The sequence below is a fragment of the Salvelinus namaycush genome, chromosome 20 (assembly GCF_016432855.1).
Source record: "Salvelinus namaycush isolate Seneca chromosome 20, SaNama_1.0, whole genome shotgun sequence".
Lineage (NCBI taxonomy): Eukaryota > Metazoa > Chordata > Actinopteri > Salmoniformes > Salmonidae > Salvelinus > Salvelinus namaycush.
The window spans coordinates 43,732,231-43,759,110 of NC_052326.1; the positions used below are offsets into that span (position 1 = coordinate 43,732,231).

Genomic DNA, 26,880 nt, shown 5'->3' on the forward strand with positions numbered 1-26,880 from the left:
ACCTGTTGATATACTATTCCAGTAGAGATATGAGAAATGATAGACCATACCAGTCAGTATAGCAGTACTCTATTTTTAAGCATGCTTTTAACATAATCTTATTGTGAAATGAAGCAAGAGTGAATTCACTCTGGCTAAAAATAATGAAAGCCCTTCCCACTACACAGATGTGTGTGTGTGTGTGTGTGTGTGTGTGTGTGTGTGTGTGTGTGTGTGTGTGTACACTTCTTAACACCAAAAATAAACGCAAAACACCATTTTATTTAGCAAAAAAATGTTTAATCTCTCCTTGATGCGTGTTTATATAAGTAGTAAATCTGCAAAATAGGAAATAACAGAATATTTACACAATGAACAATAACCTGCACACTTGTGACAGTTGCTGCAAGTCAAACTCTTAAAAACGTACCAGAATTATTATAAGTAGGAAAAACTCCTCTGCCAGTTTTTCTGAAATTTATCGATTTGTACTTTCTTGGATCCTATGTAGTTTTCATTTGGAACATGTACAGCTACTGAGATCTTGCCACAATTAGAAAATAAATGAGGAAAATAAATGATTAGAATCTTCTCTAACCAGGGCATGGGAAGGCAATAGTATGAGTAGGCATGACTGGATGGGTCATTTTGGGACAGATTCCCAGACCACATTTAAGCCTGGTCTAAAAATCATGCTCATTTGAAAATGTTCATGCATTGTTCATCTGAAAGATCTTTTTAGTCCAGGAATAGTCAATCTGGGTTCAGGAAATGTCCCTCATCTGTTTGGGCGTAAACGGTTCATGATCCGCTAACATGAGAGATGGACCTTAAGCCGTCATAACATGTATGTCAATAGAAATAATCCTGTTATATGGCATGAGATGGTCAACCAAACATCAATTGTTTTCTTATTCATGCTTCATAATGTGGGGATAGCCGCAAACCATTTTGACAGGCACTATGTTGTTCCTATGACAGCCTCATGTCAGGCTGCGTCAAGTCTTAGCATTGGTTCCTCCTGCCCACATCAAATGGACAAACTGTACATCGTACCACTTCAATGACAAAACAAATCAATCGCCATTCAACCAAACAAACAAACAGGGACAAATCATGAGATGGGGAGGGAAGGAGACTCACTTAGGAACCTGCTAAACCTCTGAAGCAGATTGATTGAAATCTCAAGGCCAGAACATTGAAACAACGGAACTACAATGCAGAGAGAATTTCTCCAAACAAGAGGCAATTTCCTGAGAAATGGAGAATAAGTTGTCTTCTTAAAAAAAATAACAGGGCAGTGATGAGATAAACACAAAGTATTTGGAAGCTGCCAGTGTGTAATGTGTTTTCCTCAGACATATTTATGGGGCTGATAATTCATAAGCCTGCTATTAACAAAATCACTGAGCTCTGGAGACCAGTCTATTTCATGTGTTTGTGATCTAAAAGCACTGAAAGATATAGGCACAGCAAAAAGGAAAAGTTGTGTACTCAGGGATTATTTTTTAAAAAGCCCTGTAAAGCGGACTAAGCATATTTGGGGAGTTAATTTTTTAACTCGTACAGTAGTTAAACATTTCTGATTATGTTCCGATTATGACTCATTCTAAATGTAATGCTTTTTCACCAACAATTTACTAGTCAGGCACACAGTTGCTTAAAAAGGAACCCTGGTCTGTTGAAAGAAGCTAACTTTGAAGTGTTGTTTGGTCCAAGCACGCTAGTATATGACAAATGTGCGGTATCCATATTAGGAGATCGTCATACTTCTTGTGAGGCTGACACTGTCCCAATATGGACGCCGTATACGTGGTCCCTTTAAGGGTTCTATTTCGCTCACTAAGTAGCACCTGCATGGCTTGGTCTCAGATCTGTTTGTGCGGTCTTGTCAACTACGACGGTCATTGTCATGCCAAATGTTTGGGTAGACATAACAGATCCGGGACCAGGATAGCACCTGTATATTAACGGTCTGATACGTAGAGAAAGACGGCAGGAATGCAGTACAGCTGTATACATCAATGACTATGTCCAAAATGGCACCCTATTTCCTATATAGTGTACTAGTTTTGATCAGGGCCTTAGTGTACAATACAGGTATTAGGGTGTCATTTGAGATGTACCAATGTGTCATGTCTATTTAAGGGGTCTTTTGTTTTTATTTCTGTTCAGAGGAGTTTAGGAAGGAACCTGGCATACAATGTATTGCAAAAGCATTTATGATATATAAAAAATAAGATATGGATTAAAGCAGCAAGTCACTGATTCCATCTGGAAAAGACACAGATGCTTATCTGATGTGATATTTTACACTGATCGTAGAGATCAGAAAATAAACCTTATGAACAGTACTTAAACTTCAGATAAACCGAAGACGTCTCTTCATCTTCAGCGTACCGCGTAATGCACAATTTACACGTTCAAAAGAGAGATGAGAAAAACAACAAGGAAAACAACCTGATACATTTTTTTTTGCCAAAAGCTACATTTCATTATCATAAAAAAAACGAAAGTAAATACAATTTACAAAATCAAACATCAACAAAAATACATTACAGACCACAGTTTGGTTTTCGGCAAGCAGAGAAAACAGAAGAAAAAAACGGGGGAAAAACGCTCCACAAAGTCAAACCTCCAAAAACAAACCTCTCAAGAGAAGAGAGAAGTTTTGAAAAACATCTTAAGTCACACATGGCAAGTGAGCTTGTTTAGATAGAACCAAGGACCAGGGGAGATAAGGGATTACTTATCCTTGTGTTGCTAATGAGTGGAGGGTGCCTCCCCCCTCTACCGTCCAGACCACCCTATGGGTGAGAGCTAAAGCCCCAGCCTGTCTCTGATCTCTGGATTAGGAGAGAAGAAGCAGTCTTTACCACACTACCATCACCTTGCTTATTATCTGCAGAATAGCATTGGGAAGAGATGAGGAAGAAGGGCCCAGGGCTGGAAAAGTCTTTCTTTCTCACACTTTGTTGTTTCAGACTAAGAGGCTCAGTAAAACCCTCCCTGATCACATTTAACTATTTCTTTAACTATTATTCCACCAGGTAAGACATCAGACGTGGTAATGCTAACTGGTGGTGGGGTAGCCTATAGATCAAATCACATTTTATTTGTCACATACACATGTTTAGCAGATGTTATTGTGGGTGTAGCGAAATGCTTGTTTTTCTAGCTCCAACAGGGCAGTAGTATCTAACAATTGTAATTGGTTCAAGTAGTGCAATGCTCTCTATTGGTCAACCACTGTAGGACAAGCTGTCAAATTCTTTAGCCCTGGAGGATGAACATGAACCTTCATGCTAGATTCCATCAGAACTGTCTATTAAAAGAAGCAATGCTTGCTAGAGTCTGTGTTTACTTGTCAAAAACGGAGAATGCAAATCTGTCGTGCAATCTAATGTTTCCGGAGGACTGCTCCAGTCCAACATTCCCATACAGAAATGTGACAATATTATGGGATGGCCTTCCTATGGTGGCCCTAAGGGGCAAAGTGCCTTCCTTTCTTTTATTACTTTGACAATTATTTTTCAGTCACTAAGCATGTTCATATTTAAATCATACACATTCCATCTAATAAAATGTATTTTCACTAAACAACATCAAAAGAAAACATGGCACAGCACAACTTTTTTGTTTCTTTTTATTTCTTCGTTTTTTTTTCTACGTAGATTTTGTTTTTGCTGGAATATCAAATCAAAGTTTTGCTGTTGATGGGTTGTTTTAACCCTAATATTTGTTTCTTAAAAATGTTTAGTTGTATTTATATATAATATCTATATAGCCTTCCTTGGTAACGTATTTGTAAATTGTGCAAATTCAGCAGTAACACAGGTGGCGAGAGATCAGTGGGCAGTTTATTACAAAAAATAATACAACAAAAAATGGAGAAAAAAAAGTTAAGTCATTGATCTTCGATTCCAACAGGAGACATGTGACCTGAGGAGCTTATCTCCCATTGGCTCCAAGGATGCCAAACAATGTTATGTCCTGTTTGTGATGCCAAAATGGAATTCCACTTCAAATGTCCCATCCTGGTTATACGATACAGGGCTTTGCGACGCCAAAACTCAGGAAAACCGACAGAAAATAACTAAAAACATGACAACAGCGACGATAATCAAAATGCTTTCCGGTGATGCTGTCTCTCGGTGTGTGTGTGACGAAACATCCAGTGCCTTGGTCTGACATAGACACACACACACATATATAGACACGCATTTACACACATACACCCGCCCAGTACTGCTGAATGCCCCCTGTTCTGTCCTTTGCAGTAGCTCCATCACATGTTTTAGGGGGGGGGGTTGAAAACCACACTGTCTGAGTTTAAATTCCTCTGGGTGAGGAGAGAAAGAGAGGACGATGGAGATGAGGAGGAGAGCAAGGGTCAGTCCTCAGCTGGCCAGGGCCATTGTGTTGATGACCTGCTCCAGCTTGCTCCTCAGTCTCTGCCTCCGCGACTGCTCGTCCCTCTCCAAAGCCGTCAGAATCTGAGGATGGACAGAGAGAGACAGAGAGAGAAAGAGATGATAAGAAAGCGAGAGAAACAAAATGCGAGAAAGAGGGAGAGAGTGAGGGAGAGAGAGGAAGGGAGGGAGGGAGAAAGGGAGAGGGAGGGAGAAAGGGAGAGAGAAAATGAGCAGTGAGAAACATTAGCTTTTACAAAAGCAGTTGAGAGAGCGACAACTGAGCGACAACTGAGCAGTTCTTCAAATCCAAAGTAGGGTGCAATCCCTTCTAAATAAACAAACATAACAAAAATGTCTGCCATTGTTCTCACCTCATCTTTGTACTTGACAATGTAGGAGTAGATTTCGTGCAGGGCGCTCATGCTGTTGAACTGGCTGAGGTGGAGCCGCGACTGCTCCGCCAGGTACGCACTCATGTCCTGGTCACTGATGACGGGCATCCGCGAGATATCTGAGTAGTACCTGAGAAAGAATGGGGGATGGAGACAGAGAGAGAGGGAGGGAAGGTGAGAGTGTGTGGGAGAATCTTTAAGCAATCACTCTGTCAATATTTAACTGACACATATCAATTGACCAATGAAACCAAGTGAGCTGAATAAAGGCAAGCCAAGTGACCAAGCGAGTTCCATGCTGTCAAATGGCAACAGTGTTACTTTCCTACCCTAGTTTGAATTTTCAACCTAATCCATAATGGCCCGCCTGCTGAACATAGCCTATATCCATACCGTTCCACCCAGTTCTTGTAGTTGGGAATGTCTTTAGCGTAGAGCAGCTTGTTTGAGGGCGAGTCTTTGCCCAGCTTGTGTTCTGAGGTGGAGCAGGAGTCCATGAAGGTCTGGGCCACCACAGACAGACACGCATCCGTGATGCTGTTCTTGTGGATGTCAAACACAAACTGGGGGTTCTTGATCACGTTCACCCAGAACCGCAGAGGAAGACTAGGGAGGAAGAGATGGAGAGGGAGTGGGAAGAAGAGAGAAAACATTTTAGTGAGAGTAATCTTAACGTCATACTCCACCGTACATTCTCCTTAACACTCAACCAGGGGCGGCATGCACGCCAAAAATCTATGTAAGATAGGGGGGTTGGAGAATATTGTATTTTTCAAACACCTGAATAAATATTTTTCCTGCAATCTAGAGCCATAATCATTATGCTTAATTCTATTTCAAAGCTACGCTTATATTTCTTCATATCTAGGGGTACCTCTTGAGCTTTATGTATTCTTCTGACTGGTGGATCTTTTTTTAAAGAAACTAAATATGCCTCGCTATCTCCTAAAATCTGGGTAAAATATTCAAAGGAATGTTAGTCTTATCAGTGTATTAAGTTATTGCTTGCTTTTCTATAAATCCGACCAACCTTGCCAGCAGACATGCCAGCTAAGATAGTCAACCCACTCACCAGTTGCTCTTCCAGGTGTGCCGTACATCCAAGTCAGAGATGCAGTGCTTGTCGGCCTGCTCGTCCAGGAAGTCAAACATGTACTTAATGGCGAGCGGCAGGGCACTGCCTCGATGGGCCGTACTGAAGATGGTCTCAAACAGGTCGTCCACAAACTTCTGCAATGTACCCTGTGAAAGGAGAAAGGGGAGGGTTATAGAGTTGTATCACTGATATCAACTTCATGAGGCTTTGTATTGTACAATTCACTGTTTTATGAAGTTGAAATTGAAAAGTTCCTCACACTGTGGACGCATTTAGACTAACAAACTAACAGACGAACAAAGCCGGCTCCGGTCAGTTATTCACATACCAACATATTGGCCAAAACTACACTAATATATACAGTGGGGCAAAAAAGTATTGTCAGCCACCAATTGTGCAAGTTCTCCCACTTAAAAAGATGAGAGAGGCCTGTAAGTTTCATCATAGGTACACTTCAACTATGACAGACAAAATGAGGAAAAAAAATCCAGAAAATCACATTGTAGGATTTTTAATGAATTTATTTGCAAATTATGGTGGAAAATAAGTATTTGGTCACCTACAAACAAGCAAGATTTCTGGCTCTCACAGACCTGTAACTTCTTCTTTAAGAGGCTCCTCTGTCCTCCACTCGTTACCTGTATTAATGGCACCTGTTTGAACTTGTTATCAGTATAAAAGACACCTGTCCACAACCTCAAACAGTCACACTCCAAACTCCACTATGGCCAAGACCAAAGAGCTGTCAAAGGACACCAGAAACAAAATTGTAGACCTGCACCAGGCTGGGAAGACTGAATCTGCAATAGGTAAGCAGCTTGGTTTGAAGAAATCAACTGTGGGAGCAATTATTAGGAAATGGAAGACATACAAGACCACTGATAATCCCCCTCGATCTGGGGCTCCACGCAAGATCTCACCCCGTGGGGTCAAAATGATCACAAGAACGGTGAGCAAAAATCCTAGAACCACACGGGGGGACCTAGTGAATGACCTGCAGAGAGCTGGGACCAAAGTAACAAAGCCTACCATCAGTAACACACTACGCCGCCAGGGACTCAAATCCTGCAGTGCCAGACGTGTTCCCCTGCTTAAGCCAGTACATGTCCAGGCCCGTCTGAAGTTTGCTAAAGAGCATTTGGATGATCCAGAAGAAGATTGGGAGAATGTCATATGGTCAGATGAAACCAAAATAGAACTTTTTGGTAAAAACTCAACTCGTCGTGTTTGGAGGACAAAGAATGCTGAGTTGCATCCAAAGAACACCATACCTACTGTGAAGCATGGAGGTGGAAACATCATGCTTTGGGGCTGTTTTTCTGCAAAGGGACCAGGACGACTGATCCGCGTAAAGGAAAGAATGAATGGGGCCATGTATCGTGACATTTTGAGTGAAAACCTCCTTCCATCAGCAAGGGCATTGAAGATGAAACGTGGCTGGGTCTTTCAGCATGACAATGATCCCAAACACACCGCCCGGGCAACGAAGGAGTGGCTTCGTAAGAAGCATTTCAAGGTCCTGGAGTGGCCTAGCCAGTCTCCAGATCTCAACCCCATAGAAAATCTTTGGAGGGAGTTGAAAGTCCGTGTTGCCCAGCAACAGCCCCAAAACATCACTGCTCTAGAGGAGATCTGCATGGAGGAATGGGCCAAAATACCAGCAACAGTGTGTGAAAACCTTGTGAAGACATACAGAAAACGTTTGACCTCTGTCATTGCCAACAAAGGGTATATAACAAAGTATTGAGATAAACTTTTGTTATTGACCAAATACTTATTTTCCACCATAATTTGCAAATAAATTCATTAAAAATCCTACAATGTGATTTTCTGGATTTTTTCCCCTCATTTTGTCTGTCATAGTTGAAGTGTACCTATGATGAAAATTACAGGCCTCTCTCATCTTTTTAAGTGGGAGAACTTGCACAATTAGTGGCTGACTAAATACTTTTTTGCCCCACTGTACATGAAGTATATACAGGCCAAGACTCCTGTCGACTTTCCCACTCTCACTGTTCATTCTCCAAACTCTCTAACCCCCGTAGACCTAACCTTGCACTTTTTTACCTGAAGGGAAATCATGAGCAAATGAAAAAACAACAGGGGAGAGAAATCGCGAGGGTGAGCAGAAACGCCTTAATGTACAGTACTTAGCAAGTGCAAATGAGCGCCTAGTGGTGTGGCACATCCTGTGCATGGTAAATTAGGTGCTACCAACAAGGCATGGAGGAACAGAAAGTAATGGCCTGCCAGTTGATGTCTTTAGTGCTTATAGTGCCACAGTACTGAGCCGATAGCAGTACTGTCTAGAACAGATATTCCTCATGACATGTAGAGTGAGGACTCATGTCTGCTCTATTCATGGAATTTATATCCGTATCTTTGCGCACATGTTTTTCCCAGACCAGCACAAACACACCGGATGCAACCTATCAACCCACCACCAAGCCCTTGATTAGTCAAATCAGGTGTGTGTAAGTGCTTGGCTAGAACTAAAACATGCCCCCCTAGGGCACCCCCAATAATCAATTCACAAACATTGTTTGAGAGTCCCAACGGAAGGGATTAGGGTTTAGGATCCAAGAGGAAGGGATTAGGGTTTAGGATCCAAGAGGAAGGGATTAGGGTTTAGGATCCAAGAGAAAGGGATTAGGGTTTAGGATCCAAGAGAAAGGGATTAGGGTTTAGGATCCAAGAGAAAGGGATTAGGGTTTAGGATCCAAGAGAAAGGGATTAGGGTTTAGGATCCAAGAGAAAGGGATTAGGGTTTAGGATCCAAGAGAAAGGGATTAGGGTTTAGGATCCAAGAGAAAGGGATTAGGGTTTAGGATCCAAGAGAAAGGGATTAGGGTTTAGGATCCAAGAGAAAGGGATTAGGGTTTAGGATCCAAGAGGAAGGGATTAGGGTTTAGGATCCAAGAGGAAGGGATTAGGGTTTAGGATCCAAGAGGAAGGGATTAGGGTTTAGGATCCAAGAGGAAGGGATTAGGGTTTAGGATCCAAGAGGAAGGGATTAGGGTTTAGGATCCAAGAGAAAGGGATTAGGGTTTAGGATCCAAGAGGAAGGGATTAGGGTTTAGGATCCAAGAGAAAGCCCCTCCATCTCCCTTCCTGATTCCAATGATCAGAAAACCGCTCAAAAGGTCAGGCTGCTAATTAAGACAACATAGCGTTTGGGAGCTGCACCTACTCATGCAAAAGGTTATGAAAAATGTTAATGAGCATCTGAGCCAGTCGCCTTGGAAACAAAGGTCAATGAGAGAGCTGGCTGTCGGAGGAAACAGGTTTGAGCTAGGATGTTGGGTGTTGTTTACCGGTAGAGGGGGGACAGGTGTGAGTGAGTGAGTGAGTGAGTGAGTGAGTGAGTGAGTGAGTGAGTGAGTGAGTGAGTGAGTGAGTGAGTGAGAGTGAATGTGTCTGTCTGTGTGTGGGGTACCTTAGTAGCCAATAGCCTGGTCAGGTATATCTCAGAGACCATCTTGCTGCCACGGTCGCCCTCACGCTGGTCTGAGTGGTCGTGGTTCTTGACCAGGTGCCACAGCTTGGTACCACTCTCCAGGTCAGGCGTGATCATGGGGGTCCTAGAACGCAGGCTGTCTGGACTACTGGCCGTCCTCAACATACTCTCTGGACGGGAAGACGGGAGAGAGAGGACATGGTCAGGATTCAGATTAATCCAATATGATTTCAAATCACATAACCAGTGTGTTATAGATGAAGAGAAAGATACGAGGGAGGGGGGTCAAGAGAGATAAAGGAGATGGCGGGGGAGGGGGGTGATCAAGGCAGGGGGAGACAGAGATATCCTGGGGAGAAGACACAGACAGGGACTGGACAGTCTCCAGTTACTCTCAGCCCTATGACGGACTTACATGACACACATCACTCCTCTTCACTGTCTGACCTTAATGTCAACACTTGGCACGCATTATCATTTCTATTGAGATATTTCTAATGTTTAGCTGTGTATTTCTGAATCGTACACACAGAAAGCACTTCGAGAATAAAATAGCATGCACGCGCACCTGTACGCACACAACCACCCACACATCTACCTGCCCACCCACACCCACAAACCGTATCTGTTGAGGGACTTGGTGAAGGTGGAGGAGGTGGAGATGTTGTAGGCAGAGTTCTGCTTGGGCACCAGGGCTATCACTGAGCCATCCGTCACCTGATGGCGAGTACAGGAAATATAACAGTTAGAGTTAGACATGCATCTGAACTCTGAAAACTTTGCACATGACATGTGGTCAGAAAAAGGTGATACACACTGCTACATTGCTGGTGCCTGGAGTGATTGACTAAGGCTGCATTTACACAGGCAGCCCAATTCTAATATCTTGCAACAAACCTGTATAGACCTGGAAATAGCACCAAGACTGAAGACTCAAAGACTCAAGTTTGTATTAAAATGTTGTTTTTTTCTCCGCAGGTACATTTCCCTCTGGGGATTGGTTGGTCCCTCCTGGTAAAATACTTATTGCGGATGGAAATATAACACCATACATCAGGAGAGGTGGACAGCAGTGACTGATGACAACGACAAAGTCATATTCCAGTGGACTGTCAGAAAAAAAGATGTAACCATTACAATGGATCTGGACGGGGTAAGAATGTGTTTTTTAAAAAGTATGCTTTCATCACCAAAAAGTTGGTTGACTTAAATAACATTGGCAACAGTAGTAGACAGACACACAGCTATATAAACACCAGGTAACTTCCATTTCCTCTTACAATAAACTGCTACCTCGCTCGAGAAATGGATGTGTGTGTCAGTATGACTTTATGTGTCAGTATGACTTTCCACCTCTGTCAGTTTGAATGCCTAGCCCTAAACGTATGCCTGGAAAATGGTATCAAATGTAGTATGTTGAGGATATACTGGACCCCTCTGCTCATCCCAGTGCTACTAATCATTTAGCTGACCTGTTATCAACTTATGCAGCATCGTAAGTGATGATTATGGGTTGTCTTTAACCTTGATTGGATGACTCAAGTTTAAGACAAGCTCAAGGTATTATGCATCGATCTGAATTTAGCGCATGTAATATCGAAACCAACCCGGCACAATTTTAAAATCCAGTAAAATCTGACCTGATTGACATCACACTTACAGTACAAATAGACCCCATACAGTGCATTCGGAAAGTATTCAGACCCCTTGACTTTTCCACATTTAGTTATGTTACAGCCTTATTCTAAAATGGATTACTATATTTTCCCCCCCAAATCAAACTACACACAATAAAAAATTTGACAAATGTATATATATATAAAAAAGCTGAAATATCACATTTACATCAGTATTCACACCCTTTACTCAGTACTTTGTTGAAGCACCTTTGGCGATTACAGCCTTGTGTCTTCTTGGGTATGACGCAACAAGCTTGGCACACCTGTATTTGGGGAGATTTTCCCATTCGTCTCTACAGATCCTCTCAAGCTCTGTCAGGTTAGATGGGGAGCGTAGCTGCACAGCTATTTTCAGTTCTCTCCAGAGATGTTCGATCGGGTTCAAGTCTGGGCTCTGGCTGGGCCACTCAAGGACATTTAGAGACTTGTTCCCAAGCCACTCCTGCGTTGCCTTGACTGTGTGCTTAGAGTTGTTATCCTGTTGGAAGGTGAACATTTGCCCCGGTCTGAGGTCCTGAGCGCTCTGGAGCAGCATCAAGGATCTCTGTACTTTGCTCCGTTCATCTTTCCCTCGATTCTGACTAGTCTCCCAGTCCCTGGCACTGAAAAACATCTCCACAGCATAATGCTGCCACCACCATGCTTCACCGTAGGGATGGTGCCAGGTTTCCTCCAGACGTGACACTTGGCAGTCAGGCCAAAGAGTTCCATCTTTGTTTCATCAGACCAGAGAATCTTATTTCTCATGGTCTGAGAATCTTTAGGCGGCTTTTGCTAAACTCCAAGCAGGCTGTCATGTGCCTTTTACTGAGGAGTGGCTTCCGTCTGGCCACTCTACCATAAAGACCTGATTGGTGGAATTCTGCAGAGATAGGAGAACCTTCTAGAAGGACAACCATCTCCACAGAGGAATATAACAAAACAAACAAAATGTGGAAAAGGGGAAGGGTCTGAATACTTCCTGAATGCACTGTAAATACACAGCCGGTTGTGTTTTTTGCTCATGATATCAATGAGCATTTCCTTATTGCCTGTATTACCGATGTAAGACTACCTAAATCCGTTCTGCCCATCATTAACACAAGGAATGTCAGATGTCAATGATCAAGATTTTTTTGCACAATCTTTGTGACATAGTAGGTATACCTGCCATTCCTGACCCTAGGTCAGTTCTCGATTATTTCTCTGATGTTTTTAACACTTTTGCTGACAAGCATGCTCCCTACAAAAGTTTTAGGGCAGGGATGGGCATCTTTGATGGGAGTGGGGGGCCACCAAAAATCTGACCTCATCATGAGGGGCCGCAGTGGCTCGCAGGCCTGCGTATCCACATACATACCCACACATGTAGTCAGACCCTTTTGGGGGCCCTAAGTGAAGAGGAAGTATTGTACATACTGGGATTAATTACACCGTTAGAATGTTGCAGTCAAAATGACTGCTCGTTAGCTTGAAGGGTCGTCCCTCAAGGCCCAGCAGTTCTATAGTTAAAGCATGGAAAGCAGCGCCTGTACTTCCTCTTCACAAGGGCGGAAACCCTAGTGACAAATAACTACTGCATCGTGTCTGGCAAAAATATTTAAACAGTTGATAAAAATCTACTTTGCTCCTTAACCAGGAAATGTATCATAGATTCATATCAATCAGGATGTAGATAAGGTCATAGTACCATCTTAGCTGCATCCTATGTTGTCAATGATATTGTATGTTCTATAGATAAAAAGCTGCATCGGTTATTGACCTGTCTAAGGCTTTTGACATTGTGGATGACTCATTGTTATTGCACATGTTGGACTTGATAGCAGCGTATGTGGTTAGTTAAAAAAATTACATTATGGACAGATCTCAATATATAGTTGCTGACTGTGTCAATTTGCAATTCCTCGAGGTCACTAAAGGAGTTCCTCATGGGTCAATTTTAGTACCTGTACTATTCTCATTATATATAAACAATATTGGTTGCTTAGTGAAAAACTGTAAACTTCACTTTTATGATGATGACACTGTGCAGTACTCTACTGCCTCCTCTGTGAACCAGGCTATAGCTGATCTTCAAGGACTGTGTTAGATGTGGTAGAGATGAGTGAGAAGAGGACTGGAGTTAGACAAAATCCTCATTGACACAACTTCTAAGTGTATACTAACCAATGATCAGTCATATAGCCTCTCCACTGATGGGGAACATCGAGTGAAACCCTGTACAGACAAATGTATTGAAGACTACAAGAACTACATCACATACTTCACTGTGTCCTTGCATGCAGAACCACTTGAACTAATTCTGAGGGGAGATCCATTCCTGGTTGAAGATCTGGAAGAGCAGACATCCTGAGAGGTGGCTATGGACACCAAGATCAGGGATATCGATTTGGCAGATACTGAGCCATACTAACGATAGATGGTTGGTGTGTTAAGTACACTGGACACTAATCTAACCAGCACTAGCGTTGCAGTCTGACGTTCTCTTTACAAGCTCCAGGTCTCAAGCAAGGTCACATAACTATTATACAAGCAACATCTGTTACACAGGTGCACTGGCTGCATACAACAAGCTTAATAACTGAAGTTTTTATTGGTGTGATAGCAATAATCTCTGTATAGACCTACAGTATACAAGTAGTATGAATTTCCATGTAAATTGACAAAGTATATTGTATAGTATCATATTATGGTATTTTACTCAGTATTTATTTCCTTGTTTTATATCATATACACAATGATTTAATGTATTATGCATTACAGTTAAGATAAGATACACTTTATTCATTCCTGAGGAGAAATGTATTATATATGACACCCATGAATTTCGGGCTGCAGACACCAAGGGAGTGATCCCCTACATCGATCCAGAAAATATTTGTAATACGGTAATTGTAAAGTGTATACATAAAAATAAAATGTGATTAATTGATTGATTAAAAACACATTATTTTATCAACTTTGAGACATAAACCATGACAGACTTGCCTGGTAGTGGGCCAGTGTGTTGAGTCTCTTCCAGTCATTGTCTATCTTGGTGGTGACATCCTCATCCTGGAGAATGATCCTGGCCATCCTGCCCTGACGCCACTCTGAACACACACCGAACAGAAGGAGAGGATGTGTTAGTGTCTGTTGAGTGACTCCAGATAGTGTTGGGACGAGTGTTTTGGCTAATTGGTTTGGGTTGTGTGTGTGCGCGTGTGTTCATTTGTGCATGGTGTGTTTGTGTGCCTTACCCATGTCCATGTCTGAAGCCTTGGGTCTCTGGGAGTAAGGGCTTCCTTTGAACACAGCATCAAGCAGCTTTTCCTTCACCTGGGTCACCGTGTCACAGTTCAGCCCCTTTACCGTCACCTCCGGGGCGTTCTCATTCTCCGGGTTCACACAGTGCAGGGTCTAGGGGGGGTGTAAGGGTCAAAGGTAAGATTGGCAATGGGGTAGACTCACAGGACTAGAGGCTTGAAGCAGAGTGAATAGTGTGGAAGACGTGAGTTAAACCACATACACCTGTAGTCACTCCTGTAGCTAGCTACCTACTGTACTATCTAGCCAGCCAGACGAATGGTTCTCAGAGCAATGAATGTATTCAGTCAAAGAGAGATGATGTAAAAGTGTTCCGCTTATTTCTGTGATTCAAGCTGTGTTGTGGTACTGACCAGGGTCTTGTAGTCAATCTGCTGTCTGATGAGCTTGTCCTCACTGAGGGAGTAGCGCGCCTCTCCTGTGATGGAGTCTATAGGCCCCTTCTCCATCTGCTGCTTCATAGCACAGTACAGCATGAACAGAGGCTCCCCAGCACACTCCTAGAGACAGGGTACACAGTACAGCATGAACAGTGGTTCTCCAACACACAGGGTACACAGTACAGCATGAACAGGGGTTCTCCAACACACAGGGTACACAGTACAGCATGAACAGGGGTTCTCCTACACACAGGGTACACAGTACAGCATGAACAGAAGCTCCCCAGCACAATCCTACACACAGGGTACACAGTACAGCATGAACAGGGGTTCTCCTACACACAGGGTACACAGTACAGCATGAACAGGGGTTCTCCTACACACAGGGTACACAGTACAGCATAAACAGGGGTTCTGAAACACACAGGGTACACAGTACAGCATGAACAGGGGTTCTCCAACACACAGGGTACACAGTACAGCATGAACAGGGGTTATCCAACACACAGGGTACACAGTACAGCATGAACAGGGGTTCTCCAACACACAGGGTATACAGTACAGCATGAACAGGGGTTCTCCAACACACAGGGTACACAGTACAGCATGAACAGGGGTTCTCCAACACACAGGGTACACAGTACAGCATGCACAGGGGTTCTCCAACACACAGGGTACACAGTACAGCATGAACAGAGGTTCTCCAACACACAGGGTACACAGTACAGCATGAACAGGGGTTCTCCAACACACAGGGTACACAGTACAGCATGAACAGGGGTTCTCCAACACACAGGGTACACAGTACAGCATGAACAGGGGTTCTCCAACACACAGGGTACACAGTACAGCATGAACAGGGGTTCTCCAACACACAGGGTACACAGTACAGCATGAACAGGGGTTCTCCAACACACATGGTACACAGTACAGCATGAACAGAGGCTCCCCAGCACACTCCTACATACACAGGGTACACAGTACAGCATGAACAGAGGTTCTCCAACACACAGGGTACACAGTACAGCATGAACAGGGGTTCTCCAACACACAGGGTACACAGTACAGCATGAACAGAGGTTCTCCAACACACAGGGTACACAGTACAGCATGAACAGGGGTTCCCCAACACACAGGGTACACAGTACAGCATGAACAGGGGTTCTCCAACACACAGGGTACACAGTACAGCATGAACAGGGGTTCTCCAACACACTCCTACACACAGGGTACACAGTACAGCATGAACAGGGGTTCTCCAACACACAGGGTACACAGTACAGCATGAACAGGGGTTCTCCAACACACAGGGTACACAGTACAGCATGAACAGGGGTTCTCCTACACACAGGGTACACAGTACAGCATGAACAGGGGTTCTCCAACACACAGGGTACACAGTACAGCATGAACAGGGGTTCTCCAACACACAGGGTACACAGTACAGCATGAACAGGGGTTCTCCAACACACAGGGTACACAGTACAGCATGAACAGGGGTTCTCCAACACACAGGGTACACAGTACAGCATGAACAGGGGTTCTCCAACACACAGGGTACACAGTACAGCATGCACAGGGGTTCTCCAACACACAGGGTACACAGTACAGCATGAACAGAGGTTCTCCAACACACAGGGTACACAGTACAGCATGAACAGGGGTTCTCCAACACACAGGGTACACAGTACAGCATGAACAGGGGTTCTCCAACACACAGGGTACACAGTACAGCATGAACAGGGGTTCTCCAACACACAGGGTACACAGTACAGCATGAACAGGGGTTCTCCAACACACAGGGTACACAGTACAGCATGAACAGGGGTTCTCCAACACACATGGTACACAGTACAGCATGAACAGAGGCTCCCCAGCACACTCCTACATACACAGGGTACACAGTACAGCATGAACAGAGGTTCTCCAACACACAGGGTACACAGTACAGCATGAACAGGGGTTCTCCAACACACAGGGTACACAGTACAGCATGAACAGAGGTTCTCCAACACACAGATACACAGTACAGCATGAACAGGGGTTCCCCAACACACAGGGTACACAGTACAGCATGAACAGGGGTTCTCCAACACACAGGGTACACAGTACAGCATGAACAGGGGTTCTCCAACACACTCCTAAACACAGGGTACACAGTACAGCATGAACAGGGGTTCTCCAACACACAGGGTACACAGTACAGCATGAACAGGGGTTCTCCAACACACAGGGTACACAGTACAGCATGAACAGGGGTTCTCCTACACACAGGGTACACAGTACAGCATGAACAGGGGTTCTCCAACACACAGGGTACACAGTACAGCATGAACAGGGGTTCTCCAACACACAGGGTACACAGTACAGCATGAACAGGGGTTCTCCAACACACATGGTACACAGTACAGCATGAACAGGGGTTCTCCAACACACAGGGTACACAGTACAGCATGAACAGAGGTTCTCCAACACACATGGTACACAGTACAGCATGAACAGGGGTTCTCCAACACACAGGGTACACAGTACAGCATGAACAGAGGTTCTCCAACACACAGGGTACACAGTACAGCATGAACAGGGGTTCTCCAACACACAGGGTACACAGTACAGCATGAACAGGGGTTCTCCTACACACAGGGTACACAGTACAGCATGAACAGGGGTTCTCCAACACACAGGGTACACAGTACAGCATGAACAGGGGTTCTCCAACACACAGGGTACACAGTACAGCATGAACAGGGGTTCTCCTACACACAGGGTACACAGCACAGCATGAACAGGGGTTCTCCAACACACAGGGTACACAGTACAGCATGAACAGGGGTTCTCCAACACACAGGGTACACAGTACAGCATGAACAGGGGTTCTCCAACACACAGGGTACACAGTACAGCATGAACAGAGGTTCTCCAACACACAGGGTACACAGTACAGCATGAACAGGGGTTATCCAACACACAGGGTACACAATACAGCATGAACAGGGGTTCTCCTACACACAGGGTACACAGTACAGCATGAACAGGGGTTCTCCAACACACAGGGTACACAGTACAGCATGAACAGGGGTTCTCCAACACACAGGGTACACAGTACAGCATGAACAGGGGTTCTCCTACACACAGGGTACACAGCACAGCATGAACAGGGGTTCTCCAACACACAGGGTACACAGTACAGCATGAACAGGGGTTCTCCAACACACAGGGTACACAGTACAGCATGAACAGAGGCTCCCCAGCACACTCCTACACACAGGGTACACAGTACAGCATGATCAGGGGTTCTCCTACACACAGGGTACACAGTACAGCATGAACAGGGGTTCTCCAACACACAGGGTACACAGTAAAGCATGAACAGGGGTTCTCCAACACACAGGGTACACAGTACAGCATGAACAGGGGTTCTCCAACACACAGGGTACACAGTACAGCATGAACAGGGGTTCCCCAACACACAGGGTACACAGTACAGCATGAACAGGGGTTCTCCAACACACAGGGTACACAGTACAGCATGAACAGGGGTTCTCCAACACACTCCTACACACAGTACAACATGAACAGGGGTTCTCCAACACACAGGGTACACAGTACAGCATGAACAGGGGTTCTCCAACACACTCCTACACACAGTACAGCATGAACAGGGGTTATCCAACACACAGGGTACACAGTACAGCATGAACAGGGGTTCTCCAACACACAGGGTACACAGTACAGCATGAACAGGGGTTCTCCTACACACAGGGTACACAGTACAGCATGAACAGGGGTTCTCCTACACACAGGGTACACAGTACAGCATGAACAGGGGTTCTCCAACACACAGGGTACACAGTACAGCATGAACAGGGGTTCTCCAACACACAGGGTACACAGTACTGCATGAACAGGGGTTCTCCTACACACAGGGTACACAGTACTGCATGAACAGGGGTTCTCCTACACACAGGGTACACAGTACAGCATGAACAGGGGTTCTCCAACACACAGGGTACACAGTACAGCATGAACAGGGGTTCTCCTACACACAGGGTACACAGTACTGCATGAACAGGGGTTCTCCTACACACAGGGTACACAGTACAGCATGAACAGGGGTTCTCCAACACACAGGGTACACAGTACAGCATGAACAGGGGTTCTCCAACACACAGGGTACACAGTACAGCATGAACAGGGGTTCTCCAACACACAGGGTACAGAGTACAGCATGAACAGGGGTTCTCCAACACACAGGGTACACAGTACAGCATGAACAGGGGTTCTCCAACACACAGGGTACACAGTACAGCATGAACAGGGGTTCTCCAACACACAGGGTACACAGTACAGCATGAACAGGGGTTCTCCAACACACAGGGTACACAGTACAGCATGAAGAGGGGTTCTCCAACACACAGGGTACACAGTACAGCATGAACAGAGGCTCTCCAACACACAGGGTACACAGTACAGCATGACCAGAGGTTCTCCAACACACAGGGTACACAGTACAGCATGAACAGGGGTTCTCCAACACACAGGGTACACAGTACAGCATGAACAGAGGTTCTCCAACACACAGGGTACACAGTACAGCATGAACAGGGGTTCTCCAACACACAGGGTACACAGTACAGCATGAACAGGGGTTCTCCAACACACAGGGTACACAGTACTGCATGAACAGGGGTTCTCCTACACACAGGGTACACAGTACAGCATGAACAGGGGTTCTCCAACACACAGGGTACACAGTACAGCATGAACAGGGGTTCTCCAACATACAGGGTACACAGTACAGCATGAACAGGGGTTCTCCAACACACAGGGTACACAGTACTGCATGAACAGGGGTTCTCCTACACACAGGGTACACAGTACTGCATGAACAGGGGTTCTCCTACACACAGGGTACACAGTACAGCATGAACAGGGGTTCTCCAACACACAGGGTACACAGTACAGCATGAACAGGGGTTCTCCTACACACAGGGTACACAGTACTGCATGAACAGGGGTTCTCCTACACACAGGGTACACAGTACAGCATGAACAGGGGTTCTCCAACACACAGGGTACACAGTACAGCATGAACAGGGGTTCTCCAACACACAGGGTACACAGTACAGCATGAACAGGGGTTCTCCAACACACAGGGTACAGAGTACAGCATGAACAGGGGTTCTCCAACACACATGGTACACAGTACAGCATGAACAGGGGTTCTCCAACACACAGGGTACACAGTACAGCATGAACAGGGGTTCTCCAACACACAGGGTACACAGTACAGCATGAACAGGGGTTCTCCAACACACAGGGTACACAGTACAGCATGAAGAGGGGTTCTCCAACACACAGGGTACACAGTACAGCATGAACAGAGGCTCTCCAACACACAGGGTACACAGTACAGCATGACCAGAGGTTCTCCAACACACAGGGTACACAGTACAGCATGAACAGGGGTTCTCCAACACACAGGGTACACAGTACAGCATGAACAGAGGTTCTCCAACACACAGGGTACACAGTACAGCATGAACAGGGGTTCTCCAACACACAGGGTACACAGTACAGCATGCACAGGGGTTCTCCAACACACAGGGTACACAGTACAGCATGAACAGGGGTTCTCCAACACACAGGGTACACAGTACAGCATGAACAGGGGTTCTCCAACACACAGGGCACACAGTACAGCATGAACAGGGGTTCTCCAACACACAGGGTACACAGTACAGCATGAACAGGGGTTCTCCTACACACAGGGTACACAGTACAGCATGAACAGGGGTTCTCCAACACACAGGGTACACAGTACAGCATGAACAGGGGTTCTCCAACACACAGGGTACACAGTACAGCATGAACAGGCGTTCTCCTACACAAAGGGTACACAGTACAGCATGAACAGAGGCTCCCCAGCACACTCCTACACACATGGTACACAGTACAGCATGAACAGGGGTTCTCCAACACACAGGGTACACAGTACAGCATGATCAGGGGTTCTCCTACACACAGGGTACACAGTACAGCATGAACAGAGGCTCCCCAGCACACTCCTACATACACAGGGTACACAGTACAGCATGAACAGAGGTTCTCCAACACACAGGGTACACAGTACAGCATGAACAGGGGTTCTCCAACACACAGGGTACACAGTACAGCATGAACAGAGGTTCTCCAACACACAGGGTACACAGTACAGCATGAATAGGGGTTCTCCAACACACAGGGTACACAGTACAGCATGAACAGGGGTTCTCCAACACACAGGGTACACAGTACAGCATGAACAGAGGTTCTCCAACACACATGGTACACAGTACAGCATGAACAGGGGTTCTCCAACACACAGGGTACACAGTACAGCATGAACAGAGGTTCTCCAACACACAGGGTACACAGTACAGCATGAACAGGGGTTCTCCAACACACAGGGTACACAGTACAGCATGAACAGGGGTTCTCCTACACACAGGGTACACAGTACAGCATGAACAGGGGTTCTCCAACACACAGGGTACACAGTACAGCATGAACAGGGGTTCTCCAACACACAGGGTACACAGTACAGCATGAACAGGGGTTCTCCTACACACAGGGTACACAGCACAGCATGAACAGGGGTTCTCCAACACACAGGGTACACAGTACAGCATGAACAGGGGTTCTCCAACACACAGGGTACACAGTACAGCATGAACAGAGGCTCCCCAGCACACTCCTACACACAGGGTACACAGTACAGCATGATCAGGGGTTCTCCTACACACAGGGTACACAGTACAGCATGAACAGGGGTTCTCCAACACACAGGGTACACAGTAAAGCATGAACAGGGGTTCTCCAACACACAGGGTACACAGTACAGCATGAACAGGGGTTCTCCAACACACAGGGTACACAGTACAGCATGAACAGGGGTTCCCCAACACACAGGGTACACAGTACAGCATGAACAGGGGTTCTCCAACACACAGGGTACACAGTACAGCATGAACAGGGGTTCTCCAACACACTCCTACACACAGTACAACATGAACAGGGGTTCTCCAACACACAGGGTACACAGTACAGCATGAACAGGGGTTCTCCAACACACTCCTACACACAGTACAGCATGAACAGGGGTTATCAAACACACAGGGTACACAGTACAGCATGAACAGGGGTTCTCCAACACACAGGGTACACAGTACAGCATGAACAGGGGTTCTCCTACACACAGGGTACACAGTACAGCATGATCAGGGGTTCTCCTACACACAGGGTACACAGTACAGCATGAACAGGGGTTCTCCTACACACAGGGTACACAGTACAGCATGAACAGGGGTTCTCCAACATACAGGGTACACAGTACAGCATGAACAGGGGTTCTCCAACACACAGGGTACACAGTACTGCATGAACAGGGGTTCTCCTACACACAGGGTACACAGTACTGCATGAACAGGGGTTCTCCTACACACAGGGTACACAGTACAGCATGAACAGGGGTTCTCCAACACACAGGATACACAGTACAGCATGAACAGGGGTTCTCCTACACACAGGGTACACAGTACTGCATGAACAGGGGTTCTCCTACACACAGGGTACACAGTACAGCATGAACAGGGGTTCTCCAACACACAGGGTACACAGTACAGCATGAACAGGGGTTCTCCAACACACAGGGTACACAGTACAGCATGAACAGGGGTTCTCCAACACACAGGGTACAGAGTACAGCATGAACAGGGGTTCTCCAACACACAGGGTACACAGTACAGCATGAACAGGGGTTCTCCAACACACAGGGTACACAGTACAGCATGAACAGGGGTTCTCCAACACACAGGGTACACAGTACAGCATGAACAGGGGTTCTCCAACACACAGGGTACACAGTACAGCATGAAGAGGGGTTCTCCAACACACAGGGTACACAGTACAGCATGAACAGAGGCTCTCCAACACACAGGTACACAGTACAGCATGACAGAGGTTCTCCAACACAAGGGTACACAGTACAGCATGAACAGGGGTTCTCCAACACACAGGGTACAGTACAGCATGAACAGAGGTTCTCCAACACACAGGGTACACAGTACAGCATGAACAGGGGTTCTCCAACACAGGGTACACAGTACAGCATGCACAGGGGTTCTCCAACACACAGGGTACACAGTACAGCATGAACAGGGGTTCTCCAACACACATGGTACACAGTACAGCATGAACAGGGTTCTCCAACACACAGGGCACACAGTACAGCATGAACAGGGGTTCTCCAACACACAGGGTACACAGTACAGCATGAACAGGGGTTTTCTCCTACACACAGGGTACACAGTACAGCATGAACAGGGGTTCTCCAACACACATGGTACACAGTACAGCATGAACAGGGGTTCACACACAGGGTACACAGTACAGCATGAACAGGGGTTCTCCAACACACAGGGTACACAGTACAGCATGAACAGGGGTTCTCCAACACACAGGGTACAACAGTACTGCATGAACAGGGGTTCTCCTACACACAGCAGGTACACAGTACAGATGAACAGGGGTTCTCCAACACACAGGGTACACAGTACAGCATGAACAGAGGGTTCTCCAACAGCTACACAAAGGGGTAACACAGTACGCTGCATGAACAGGGGTTCTCCTACACACAGGGTACACAGTTACTGCCTGAACAGGGGTTCTCCTACACACAGGGTACACAGTACAGCATGAACAGGGTTCTCCAACACACAGGGTACACAGTACAGCATGAACAGGGGTTCTCCTACACACAGGGTACACAGTACTGCATGAACAGGGGTTCTCCTACACACAGGGTACACAGTACAGCATGAACAGGGGTTCTCCAACACACAGGGTACACAGTACAGCATGAACAGGGGTTCTCCAACACACAGGGTACACAGTACAGCATGAACAGGGGTTCTCCAACACACAGGGTACAGAGTACAGCATGAACAGGGGTTCTCCAACACACAGGGTACACAGTACAAGCATGAACAGGGGTTCTCCAACACACAGGGTACACAGTACAGCATGAACAGGGGTTCTCCAACACACAGGGTACACAGTACAGCATGAACAGGGGTTCTCCAACACACAGGGTACACAGTACAGCATGAAGAGGGGTTCTCCAACACACAGGGTACACAGTACAGCATGAACAGAGGCTCTCCAACACACAGGGTACACAGTACAGCATGACCAGAGGTTCTCCAACACACAGGGTACACAGTACAGCATGAACAGGGGTTCTCCAACACACAGGGTACACAGTACAGCATGAACAGAGGTTCTCCAACACACAGGGTACACAGTACAGCATGAACAGGGGTTCTCCAACACACAGGGTACACAGTACAGCATGAACAGGGGTTCTCCAACACACAGGGTACACAGTACTGCATGAACAGGGGTTCTCCTACACACAGGGTACACAGTACAGCATGAACAGGGGTTCTCCAACACACAGGGTACACAGTACAGCATGAACAGGGGTTCTCCAACATACAGGGTACACAGTACAGCATGAACAGGGGTTCTCCAACACACAGGGTACACAGTACTGCATGAACAGGGGTTCTCCTACACACAGGGTACACAGTACTGCATGAACAGGGTTCTCCTACACACAGGGTACACAGTTACAGCATGAACAGGGGTTCTCCAACACACAGGGTACACAGTACAGCATGAACAGGGGTTCTCCTACACACAGGGTACACAGTACTGCATGAACAGGGGTTCTCCTACACACAGGGTACACAGTACAGCATGAACAGGGGTTCTCCAACACACAGGGTACACAGTACAGCATGAACAGGGGTTCTCCAACACACAGGGTACACAGTACAGCATGAACAGGGGTTCTCCAACACACAGGGTACAGAGTACAGCATGAACAGGGGTTCTCCAACACACATGGTACACAGTACAGCATGAACAGGGGTTCTCCAACACACAGGGTACACAGTACAGCATGAACAGGGGTTCTCCAACACACAGGGTTACACAGTACAGCATGAACAGGGGTTCTCCAACACACAGGGTACACAGTACAGCATGAAGAGGGGTTCTCCAACACACAGGGTACACAGTACAGCATGAACAGAGGCTCTCCAACACACAGGGTACACAGTACAGCATGACCAGAGGTTCTCCAACACACAGGGTACACAGTACAGCATGAACAGGGGTTCTCCAACACACAGGGTACACAGTACAGCATGAACAGAGGTTCTCCAACACACAGGGTACACAGTACAGCATGAACAGGGGTTCTCCAACACACAGGGTACACAGTACAGCATGCACAGGGGTTCTCCAACACACAGGGTACACAGTACAGCATGAACAGGGGTTCTCCAACACACAGGGTACACAGTACAGCATGAACAGGGGTTCTCCAACACACAGGGCACACAGTACAGCATGAACAGGGGTTCTCCAACACACAGGGTACACAGTACAGCATGAACAGGGGTTCTCCTACACACAGGGTACACAGTACAGCATGAACAGGGGTTCTCCAACACACAGGGTACACAGTACAGCATGAACAGGGGTTCTCCAACACACAGGGTACACAGTACAGCATGAACAGGCGTTCTCCTACACAAAGGGTACACAGTACAGCATGAACAGAGGCTCCCCAGCACACTCCTACACACATGGTACACAGTACAGCATGAACAGGGGTTCTCCAACACACAGGGTACACAGTACAGCATGATCAGGGGTTCTCCTACACACAGGGTACACAGTACAGCATGAACAGAGGCTCCCCAGCACACTCCTACATACACAGGGTACACAGTACAGCATGAACAGAGGTTCTCCAACACACAGGGTACACAGTACAGCATGAACAGGGGTTCTCCAACACACAGGGTACACAGTACAGCATGAACAGAGGTTCTCCAACACACAGGGTACACAGTACAGCATGAATAGGGGTTCTCCAACACACAGGGTACACAGTACAGCATGAACAGGGGTTCTCCAACACACAGGGTACACAGTACAGCATGAACAGAGGTTCTCCAACACACATGGTACACAGTACAGCATGAACAGGGGTTCTCCAACACACAGGGTACACAGTACAGCATGAACAGAGGTTCTCCAACACACAGGGTACACAGTACAGCATGAACAGGGGTTCTCCAACACACAGGGTACACAGTACAGCATGAACAGGGGTTCTCCTACACACAGGGTACACAGTACAGCATGAACAGGGGTTCTCCAACACACAGGGTACACAGTACAGCATGAACAGGGGTTCTCCAACACACAGGGTACACAGTACAGCATGAACAGGGGTTCTCCTACACACAGGGTACACAGCACAGCATGAACAGGGGTTCTCCAACACACAGGGTACACAGTACAGCATGAACAGGGGTTCTCCAACACACAGGGTACACAGTACAGCATGAACAGAGGCTCCCCAGCACACTCCTACACACAGGGTACACAGTACAGCATGATCAGGGGTTCTCCTACACACAGGGTACACAGTACAGCATGAACAGGGGTTCTCCAACACACAGGGTACACAGTAAAGCATGAACAGGGGTTCTCCAACACACAGGGTACACAGTACAGCATGAACAGGGGTTCTCCAACACACAGGGTACACAGTACAGCATGAACAGGGGTTCCCCAACACACAGGGTACACAGTACAGCATGAACAGGGGTTCTCCAACACACAGGGTACACAGTACAGCATGAACAGGGGTTCTCCAACACACTCCTACACACAGTACAACATGAACAGGGGTTCTCCAACACACAGGGTACACAGTACAGCATGAACAGGGGTTCTCCAACACACTCCTACACACAGTACAGCATGAACAGGGGTTATCAAACACACAGGGTACACAGTACAGCATGAACAGGGGTTCTCCAACACACAGGGTACACAGTACAGCATGAACAGGGGTTCTCCTACACACAGGGTACACAGTACAGCATGATCAGGGGTTCTCCTACACACAGGGTACACAGTACAGCATGAACAGGGGTTCTCCTACACACAGGGTACACAGTACAGCATGAACAGGGGTTCTCCAACATACAGGGTACACAGTACAGCATGAACAGGGGTTCTCCAACACACAGGGTACACAGTACTGCATGAACAGGGGTTCTCCTACACAC

The 26,880-nt window shown here is 46.3% G+C and overlaps 1 protein-coding gene across 1 annotated transcript in view; it reads right to left on the minus strand.

Moving 5' to 3' along the window:
- Positions 1-3,616: 3,616 nt before the first annotated feature.
- The window catches only part of LOC120065392 (plexin-A1-like), a 384,951-nt gene continuing 361,687 nt past the window's right edge, over positions 3,617-26,880 (minus strand). Inside the window, exons 23-31 of the mRNA XM_039016370.1 lie at positions 14,657-14,803; positions 14,237-14,396; positions 13,986-14,089; positions 9,960-10,056; positions 9,319-9,509; positions 5,859-6,028; positions 5,180-5,392; positions 4,766-4,916; positions 3,617-4,475 (exon numbers count right to left, since the gene is read on the minus strand). Coding sequence (XP_038872298.1) covers positions 4,380-4,475; positions 4,766-4,916; positions 5,180-5,392; positions 5,859-6,028; positions 9,319-9,509; positions 9,960-10,056; positions 13,986-14,089; positions 14,237-14,396; positions 14,657-14,803 — 1,329 coding nt within the window. The 3' untranslated portion in view covers positions 3,617-4,379. The remainder of the gene's footprint in view (positions 4,476-4,765; positions 4,917-5,179; positions 5,393-5,858; positions 6,029-9,318; positions 9,510-9,959; positions 10,057-13,985; positions 14,090-14,236; positions 14,397-14,656; positions 14,804-26,880) is intronic.